General features: G+C 41.3%; 1 protein-coding gene across 3 annotated transcripts in view; it reads right to left on the reverse strand.

The window, feature by feature from the left end:
* Nucleotides 1–8,999, reverse strand: part of NDUFB6 (NADH dehydrogenase (ubiquinone) 1 beta subcomplex, 6, 17kDa) — a 15,859-nt gene extending 6,860 nt beyond the window's left edge. Inside the window, exons 1-3 of one of the 3 annotated variants that reach the window (XM_006863019.1) lie at nt 8,820–8,999; nt 7,101–7,193; nt 4,668–4,712 (exon numbers count right to left, since the gene is read on the reverse strand). In XM_006863019.1, the coding sequence (XP_006863081.1) occupies nt 4,668–4,712; nt 7,101–7,193; nt 8,820–8,999 (318 nt within the window). The remainder of the gene's footprint in view (nt 1–4,667; nt 4,713–7,100; nt 7,194–8,819) is intronic. The other 2 variants (XM_006863021.1, XM_006863020.1) reach the window with 2 other exon arrangements.
* Nucleotides 9,000–10,445: the final 1,446 nt, after the last annotated feature.

Consider the following 10,445-nt stretch of genomic DNA (forward strand, 5'->3'; position numbering starts at 1 on the left):
CGTGGCAACAGTAGTGAGGTTGGCCCAGGATCGGGCAGTGTTTCGTTCTGCTGTGCATAAGGTCGCTATGGGTCGGTATCGACTCGATGGCACCTAACAATAACAACAAAACCAGATGTGTCAAAAAGAGGATGGTGGAATATTGCATGTTTGAAGGAACAGTTGAGGGACCATTTTTACTGGAATGAAGTATTTACACAGAGGAAATACAGGTAGAATGGAAGGTTTGAACAAGTTAAAAAACTCAACCCAACACTACTGCCCTCAAGTTGATTCCAATCCACAGTATACCTACATGACAGAGCAAAACTGACCCATGAGGTGTCCAAGCCTGTGAGCTGGATTGAAGCAGTCTGCTATACTTTTCTACCATGGAGCAGCTGGTAGGTTCATACCACCAACCTTAACATCCAAGTGCTTAATCATTACATCACCAGAGCTTCTTTCTGAACCCATCAGAGAGCCCTATATGGAATTTGACCACAGTTATCCCAGAGGAAGTGAAAAGCCATCAAGTTATTTTTAACAGAGGACTGCAGCAGAGAATTTAGGCTGCTCACTAAAATCTATGTTCTTTTCTTGTTCCTGGACCTATAGCTAGACTAATAATTTTCAGTTTCTTTTGAGGTTAGATATAGAAGTGTAAGTTCTACCCAATGAAATATTAGTGGAAGTGACATGTGCCACTTTTAGGTGGTGGTGTTGTTAAGTGCCATGGAGTTGGTTCCGACTCATAGTGACCCTGGCAAAGGGTTTCCAAGGCTGCGAATCTTTATGGGAGCAGAAAGCTTCATCTTTCTCCCATGAAACAGCTGGTAATTTCAAACTGCCAACCCTGAGGTTGGCAGCCCAATTTGTACCCACTACTCTACCAGACCTCCTTACTTTTAGGTTTGGAGACTCTCAAAGTCCCATATTTAAAGTAGCAGGTTTTGTTAGCCTGGATCCTTAAATGGATTATTCCTTCCTCAACTCCCCATTTCCTGACCTGGAACTGTTGAGGGTAGTTACTTAAAAGACATAAACTTATATTACATTTAAGAAATGTATACTTTGGATACAATTTGTTACCACGAGTATTACCCTAATGTACAAATTAGTACCCTGAAGTGGCACTAACGATGCCATAATAAAAATCTAACTACATGGTATTAGCTTTAGCAGTCTAGGGGTAAGGGTAATTATACTGCAGGCTGAAAGGTACCAACAAAAGAAATGGCAAAGTATTTAGAAGAATGTCTCCTATAATAACCTTAGAAGAAGCCTGCCTAATGAACTTAAGGCTCTAGAAGTAGTTGAAAAAGAGTTATGGTATGTGTTTGTCTACTACTGGCTGCCTTGGTAACATACTTCAGGATAGATGAGCTCAAGCACAATGTGGTTATTTGAGAGTAGAAATAAAAATGGAGAGAGTAAAATAATGCTGTCGTAATGAAAAAACAGACTGCTTCTGAATCCCTACACAGTATGCATTAACTGAAAATATTCGAGCAAGAGATCTAATAAAAATTGGTAAACAGAGGGACTCAGCCCTACAAAAAAGATCAAAGGGAATGCAGCCTGGAACCAGAGTCTGCTTCAGATGGCTCCACACAGCTTCCACTAAGCTGAGAGAGAGATACCTAAAAAGGTAAAGCAGCAAAGAAATGAGAACATATGATGATAATGATGTGGAGACAGAACAAATACGAGCATATGGAACTGACTAGAAGCAGACAGATGAGATGCCTACCAAATGTTTAAAGGAACTGGATGGTCAAAGAAACCAAACGTTCAGACTGTCAAAGCCTGTGAATATTTCAGCTTAAAAGATCTTCTGGAACTCAGCCTTCTATAAGCAAGAAGCAGGCTTTGAAGGCTGTGTAACACACCCCCACACTCACAAGGACAGGCTTCTCAGTGCTCTACTGGACCACTAACTGCACAGTTGGTTCAAACCCACCAGAGGTGCCTCAGATGTCCTATAGAGTTTCTATGAGTCACAACCGACTCAACAATTCTTAATAGCAAGTTGATAATGGAAAGGAAAGCCCCAGAGGTTAAGGGAACAATGGACAAAGGTGTTCCTTCCAGAAAACAAAATCAGTGCCCACACAATTAACTTCCCACACAGAGGTTAGGGCTTTTTCCAATTTTTGACCACTGGGATGTCAGGATTACTGTGCTGTTTATATCTCATCTTTGAACTCTGAGTATTAGTTGAGGACACTGTTGGGATGATGTTGTTGCTGTTAAGTGCTGCTCAGTCAGTTCCTACTCATGGCGTCTCGGTACAGGGCTTCCAAGGAGCAGCTGGTGTGAACTGCAGACCATTAAGTTAACAGTCCAGTGCTTATTCACCAGTGCAACACCAGGGCTCCAGTTGAGGATGGAATACAATGAGTTTGCCTTCTTTGTTGTTAAATGCCATTGAGTCAGTTCTGACTCATAGAAGCCCTATATAGGAGTGGCTGGTGGGTTTGAACCGTCAACCTCGTGGTTAGCACTCCGGTTTATCCTACAGCACCACATCAGGACTTCAATCCTCAAATCAAGAGAGGTCACATCTAAACCCGACATATACTACTATTCATTATCTGGAGATCTTAGATCTGGGGCTGGGTGCAGTGAAAGAAAGGGACTTAGGGAAGCACTGAGGGTGTTACAGGTGGAGAGAAACAGCAAAGAGTGATGTGGTGACTAGAAGGAAGAACTGTGGCAGAGGATGTTAGTATAAATATCCATGCATGGGAGGCTTGTGGGTGGGGGGGAGCAGTGCACGTAGATATTTATAAAAGCGCACACAAATATTTAGGAACATGAGACTTAAGAGGGCAGTGTACACAGATATTTATAAAAGTGCACGAAAATATTTAGGACCACGAGACTTAGTTCTGGCCAATATGATTTACAGACAGTGATACAGGCTACTGCCAAGTTAGATGTTAAAGCCATCCCTGAGACATCCAGCTTCTTTTTCCCTAACCTGGTGATCCTGGAAGCCTTATATTCCAGAAAGCAAAGCTATTAAGACCTATACCTGTCTATAATGTCAATAAAAAAAGAAAAAAATTATTATGTTTTGTTAAGCCACTGAGATTTGGTGTTTGTTACTGTCCATCCTATGAGAACCAACGTATGTTTAAATAAGCATTCTTCAGATCCCCAAAGGGATCAGGAGTACAGAAACAGTAAACTGTAATAATAGAAACTGTAGTAACACAAGAATGAAAGCAGGGAGACTAGTAGGTACGCTATCGGTTGCCCAGGTGAAAAATGAAGAGACTTGGACAAGGGTGGTAGGTAGCACTGGCAGTGGTAAGAAGCAGAGTCAGACTGTAATCTTAAAGTAGAACCATAGTCGCAAAAAAGAAACAGAAGAACTGCTACGGAATCAATGATGTGGTCTTCTGGAGAAAGCTCTCCTCCTCTGAACAGTAATGGCAAAATAAATAAGTAATAAGCAAAAGAACAGATGAACAGTCAAATTACCCAATTGGCAAAACGAGCAAACTAAGTTTCTGTCTTGAAACTACCTTGACACACATCAACGAAACGACAGGAGAAATCCTCTAGCAGTGTTCCCAACAGGACAGATTAGTCCATTTTGAGGTTCTTCCCTCATACGCCATTCTAATGCAGTAAACAGTGAATTAGTATGACCATGTTATTGGATGAAAGCAAGAATCAACACTGAGTTTCAGTTTTGTATTTTTAAAATTGCAGACTTTAGAGGTTGATGATGGTTACATTGCCTATAACTAGAAATAGGACAAGAACATAACATATATTTTACTGTGCTAGAAATTACCTCAAAAACATCCAGCAAAAATACCAACTGACTACTGAATAATTTTTTTCTCTAAATTCAGTTTTCTTGTTGTTGCTGAGAACATACACAAGAAAACACACAGCAGTTTGATGGTTTCTGAAGCACACTTCAGTGACACTGCTTCTAGTTCCAGTTGTGCAACCATTATGCTCACCGTCTGTTTTCTGAGTGTTCCTCCATTATTTTCATAAACTCACTGCCCTCTAAGATTACTATTTAATCTTCCAATTTCTGAACCAACTCATATAGATAGATGGTTCTTTAAAAAGCTATCTGCTCAGGATACTTCCCTAAGGCCTCTGCTGCTGCTGCTACTGTGTGGAGTAGGTTCCGACTCCTAGCAACCCTGTAATAGGGTTTCTGAGGCTGTAAATCTTTACAGGAGCAACAAGCCTCATCTTTCTCCTGAGGAACAGCTGGTGGACTCCAACTACTGACTTTGCAGTTAGCAGGCCAATGCATAACCCACTATACCACCAGGGTTCCTTCTCAGACCTTTGTTGTTGTTGTTGTTGTTGTTATGTGCCGTGGATTCGGTTCTGACTCATAGCAACCCTATACAGGGTTTCTGAGGCTGTAAGACCTTTAATCTACATTAAATAGCATACTGTGAAAAAAGTTTGGCACCTTTGATTCATTTTAGAATGATTATCAAGATCATACAGTAAGTTTTTATAGTCAGGTTGGAAATGAATGTGCACATCTCTCATTTTCAACTGTAACTGTTACCTCACACTATTTTCTCCTTGTTTTCAAGCAAGAATACACAAAATGGCACTTAAATTGACAGTGGAAGAAATGAGCGTGATCATTTATGGGAGAAACAGAGAGAAAAATCAGAGTTTTAAAGACTTACTGGGAATAATCTGGGCTTCCTTTCAACGATGGCATATGGTTTTACCTGGAATAAAAGTAATGCTGCATTAGGGTTTATTCTAAAATAAAAATTAGATCATATCCCAAATTTTTAACTTAAGCCCCAAACTTTCACCAAACCCCAGACTTATCATACATCCAAGTATTAAATCAACATCTCTATTTGTCTATCAAATAGACATCTCAAACTTACCAACTCCAACATTTAACTTCCCCCTGCTCCAAACTGCTGCTCCACAGATTCCCTGTCTCAGTAAATGGCACTTCCATTGCCCTAGGTGCAAAGACCAAAAACCCTGACTCCTCAGCAGATCCTGCTGCTTCTACTTGAGATTATATTATGACTCCAACAGCTTTTTACCACTTCCATTACTACCATCCTTGTTCAAATCTCATTTTTTTCACCTGGGCAACTGCAACAGCACCTACTAGTCTCCCTGCTTCCACTCTTTTTTCATACAGCTGGCAGAGTAGGAATCCTTTAATGAGTCCTCTGTAAGTCCTCTGCTCAAAGTGCCGTGACTCTTGGAGCAAACGCCAAAGCCCTTCCTTAGCTCTAAGACCCTAAATGATCTAGCTCTGGCTACCTCTTTGATCTCCTACCACTCTTTCCCCGACTCCACTCGATAGTAGCCACAGCGGCTTCTTTGCCATTAGTCCAATTAGTCAAGTCTGCAGCCTCTGTCCTTAGTAATTCCTTTACCTGAAATGCTCTTCTCTTGGATATCTTCCCTGTTTGAGCCATATCCTCATTTCATTCATGTCCCCACTCAAATATCACCTTCTCAAAGAGATCTAACTAGATTAGTAGCTTCTGTCATTCTTTAAGGAGTACTCTGAGGGCACAAATGGTTAAATGCTCAGCTACTACCCAAAGGTTGTCAGTTCAAAGCCACCCAGAGGCACCTTGGAAAAAGACCCATTGATCCACTTCCTAAAGATCACAGGCACTGAGAACCCTATAGAGCTCAGTTCTCTGAAACAACGGAGTGAAATCAACTAGATGGCAACTGGTTTAGTTTGTTATTAATATACATAAAAAAACTATGTTGTTGTTGTTATGTGCTGTGGAGTCGTTTCCAATTCATAGCGACCCTATATAGCGTTTACAAGGAGTGCCTGGTGGATTTGAACTGGAAAATTTTTGGTTAGCAGTCGTATGTTTATCCTACAGCACCACACAAGGACTCAAAAACTATGAGCTCTTCTTTCCAGGAACACAGGGTTTTCCTTTTCAATATGTGTAACTCCCTTCTCTAACAGTGAGAACTGTGGTCCCATTATTGCTCTATGTACTTATTTGATTGTATATATTCAATCTTCGATCACTATCTCCACACCTCAGAATGAATACCCTCCTGAGCTCATTCAGGTTCTGACTTTTATTCTGAGACCTCATCACAGCCTCAACCCATCCCTACCTTCAGATGCCCTCCTCCTCTGGGTCAAGCTCCAATATCTTCTATCAGGTCACTGCCACTGTTGGACACCCCAATACTCTCCCACAACTACTAAGGATCTGATACTCCTCACTGTTGTTATTGTTGTTAAGTGCTGATGAGTCAGTTCTGACTTAGAGTGACCCTGCATAGGGTTTCCAAGGAGCAGCTGGTGGGTTTTGAACCACCAACCCTGTCGTTAGCAGTCCAATACTTAACCTTACAGAGCTACACCAGGATCCTCACTGGGTCACAAGAATGGCCTTCTCACTTTTGGGTTCTGAAGCTCCATGCTGGACAGTTACCACTATCCTTCCTTCTTTAACACCCAACAGAACAGATGTCCCCTCACCCTGCTGGGAAGTCAACACTCAGCACCAGACTACGCCACTGAGTCAGTTCCAACCCACAGTGATCCTGCAGAGAATTTCCCAGATTTATGGGAGCAGAAAGCCTCAACTGTCTCCCAGTCCAATGCGTACCAGTAACTTCCTTTAAAAAGAGTTTAAGTTCCAGTGAAGCAACTGGCTCAGCTGACTCACCCCCTTCAATATCTGTTCAAGCTTTGGCAACCCCGGATTCTAAAGCAAGCTGTGAAAATATCAGGAAGTGTGAATGAAAGAGAAATAGAATGACAAAGATAACCTTTACCTATTTTTAATTTTCTGGTACCAAATCTATGCTCAACAAAAGCAATAATTCTTTTTGCCCCTACTGAGGACCTCAAGTTTAGACTAGCATTATTAGATCAACCACATTCTTATAATTTAAACACTACTTCTAAGGAAACTTCTAAGTTGTAAACAACTAATATGAATATTAATTTCTTGAACAGCCATAGTTAATTTTCATTTTACCTTTAACATAAAAGGATTCAAAGTAGCTTAAAACCAGTTTATAAATGGTATATCATTTCTCTACAAAGGGCATATGCACGTACAAAAGAACTTTGGACATACTTAAAACATACTTACATCTACATGATATTTGATATAATAATGAATAATCCAGGCAGGTATAAGTACATGAGTAAAAGCAAAGGCACCGTGTCGGTATATCTTATGCACCTAGGGGGAAAAACACATAAAATAAATATATATACTACTTTATGTTTGTGGCCTGAAAAAAAAGTATCAACAATAATGTCATGATTATCTCCCAAATTTCTCTGTTTCCTATAGTTTATGGCTAGCTTCACCCACCTGAACAGTTTTACTAAAGGCAGGGCCTGCTAGGAGATGCCTACAGAGTCCACACTTAAGGCAAATAGGTGGCATTTTGCAAGACTACAGTATGGCGTTTACAGATACAGATACTGGTTGATTTGTGGGGTGCTGACTTCCAACCACAAGCTGTCAAAATATCAAAGAGTAATCTCAGAGATACAAAGAGGTAGGAGGGTTGAATTAAAGAGTTGGATTTTACCATTATAAACAAATATCTAACACCCTTTTCTCTGAAAATTTATAACCCTTCTGATGCACCAGACTTTGAAGCACAAGAAAGTAGATACATGTTGATTTCAATGTGAGCTCTCTTAATTCTCAGCTCTGTAACCATGGGTAAATCATTGAATTTTTATAGTTAATGCAAGGTTGTTCACCAGCTGCTCCTTAGAAACCCTATACAGGGTTGCTATGGGTTGGAACCGACTCGATGGCACACAACAACACAGTTTTATCACATTTAAAAGAGAATCAGAAATGGTTGCTATGTTATAGGAATAAATAAAGCAACATTATGTAAAACCCTCAATCAAGTGCTAGGCACATAGTAAGCACTCAACTTTTGCTTATTAGTATTATTACTATTATTATTATTATCCCATGTAACTGAATTAACCAAATAACTGAAAGCAATTCTGAGGTGTGATTCTCATCATCCATTATTGATGTGATTTAATTAAGATCTCAAGAAAATACTCCCAGACCTGAAAATTTCAGTCCCGCAATGCAGAACAAAGCCTACATCCAAGAAGTACATAGTAATCAGTCAGAAACTTACTGCTCTTGAGTGTAATTTATTAAAATATCAACAGGACACTTTTTTTTATGGCAATCATGTAAAATGGTACTTCCAACTAGGGACTACTAGTTGGCTGTAGTGTTGGTTGCTTATAACTTCAACCTTAAAAATTTGACAAGTGTCCTCCAAAACGAAAATTATAAAATTTTAACTATAAAAAATCCTTGGTAATCGTTCTGAGCGAAAACTTCTATAGCAGAAAAAGGTTAAAACGCTCAGTGTTCCGTAAGACCAAAGCATCTCTTTATCACATCTGACAGCACTAGGGCATGGCTCTCCCAAATGCCCCTGGGACACCTGACTTCTAGCCCAGGACCCTTTGAACCAAACAAAAACAAAGGCACTCATCGAGTCCATGCTGACTCACAGCGACCCTGTATGGGGTTTTACGAGACTGTAAATCTTTTCAGGAGCAGAAAGCCTCATCTTTCTCGCGTGGGGCTGCTGGTGGGTTTGAACCACTGACCTTTTGAGTTAAAAGCCCAACGCCTAACCTAAGAACCACCAAGCTTCCTACATTCGTCGAGTAGCTGTTGAATCTGATTCTCCCTCAGGGTACTAGGGGGCTTGCGGTGCTGGGTGAAGTCAGCCCCTAATGTGGCTGCAACGAGCGGGCAGGCAGGAGGTCGCAGTGGGGGGGGTTAAGGAGGAAGCGGCCAGTCACTCACCGTGTTCTTCCAGGGGGTTGGGTTCTGCAAAAACTTATTCCAGAACCCCTCCAGAACCCCTAACCTTTGCGGGGGCAGCACCGGCTCCCGAGGACTCAGCTCCTGGTCCTTCAGCCATCGCCTCCTCAGCTCCCGCAACTGCTGCAGCCGCAGTTTCTCATCTGGCGTGTACCCGGACATGTCACTGCTGGTGCCGAGGTTAAAGGATGGCTCGTCCCCGACCCCGGGGCCTATTTCACACGCGCGCTCCCGCTTCGCAAAGCGACCTTGCGAGGACGCCTGGGAACAGCGCGCAGTTATTACGTCACATCGGGTCCTGCCTCTGCGACCGCGCAGTCGGGAAACAGTGATTGGGCATGCGTAAGAGCTTCCCCATGCTCTGTGGCTCAGGTTCCGTGCCAGAGGGTGATTTGGTACTTAGTCTGTCTGATGAGTTGGTGTTGTTAAGTGCCATCCAGTTGGTTCCGACTCAAGAGTGACCCTGTATAAGCTTTCCAAAGAGCGACTGGTAGGTTTGAACCACTGACTTTGCGGTTAGCTGTCCAATGCTTATCCTACAGCGTCACACCAGGACTCCATAGAGTTCTTCCAAAGGGCTGAGTTCTGCAAGAACTTATTCCAGAGGCCTTACAGAGCTTCTGCATGGGTCAGAGGACTGGAAATTCTGCTAAGGAAGAACTGGTATGTTAAGAGCCATCCAATGACTATGACGTCCAAGTGCAAAAGTCTTGGCTTGTTTTTAACACTGTGGAATTGCTCTAGAGATTCTGGAGTCAGTTAACTTCAAGTGCAAATCCTAGCCATACCAGTAACTTAAGTGACATTGTGAAGCTTTAAAGAGTAGTTTAGTATCTACCAGGATTACTTACATGCAGTTTACCTTTGACCTAGCAATCCTTCTAGAACTAGCCCAACAATGTAGTGGTTAAAAAAAGAGAAAGTAATACACATGAGTGTTCATTGTATGACTATAATAACAAAATACTGAAAATTGCCCCTAAACCCTTCAGTAGAGAGCCGGTTGAATGAATTGTGGTATACCCATACAATGGAGTGCTAATGTTGTCAAAAACCAAAAATGTAATGTAGAACTCTACATACAACTATGGAATTCTCTCTAGAATATATTTTAAGTTTAAAAAGCTAAATACAAAAAGGTAATATTAAATATATACAATTAAGGACCCCTGTCAGTGGTTGGAGCTCACCAGCCACTTTGCAGCAGAAAAATGAATGAAGCTTTCTGCTCCCACAAAGATTTAAAAAGCCTGCCAAACACTATACAGAGTCTCTATGAGTGGGAAGCAATTTCATGGTTCCTAAGAACAACGATATATATGATGGTGGTTGTGGTTATGTACCGTGGAGTCATTTCCCACTCATGGCACACTGTCTATGGTTTCCAAGGCTGTAAATCTTTGCAGAAGCAGAAAGTCTCATCTTTATAATGCGGGAGGATGGTAGATTGGAACTGTTGACCTTGCAATTCAAATTCTGTTGTCTTTTAATTAAAAATTTCCAGGAACATTTTGAAACCTTTCATATGTGTGTGTGTATATGTATGTGCATGCAAAAGTTGGACAGTGAATAAGGAAGACCATAGAATAATTGATTCTTTTGAGTTAT

This window comes from Chrysochloris asiatica, unplaced genomic scaffold, assembly GCF_000296735.1.
Source record: "Chrysochloris asiatica unplaced genomic scaffold, ChrAsi1.0 scaffold00053, whole genome shotgun sequence".
In the NCBI taxonomy this organism is placed as follows: Eukaryota; Metazoa; Chordata; class Mammalia; order Afrosoricida; family Chrysochloridae; genus Chrysochloris; species Chrysochloris asiatica.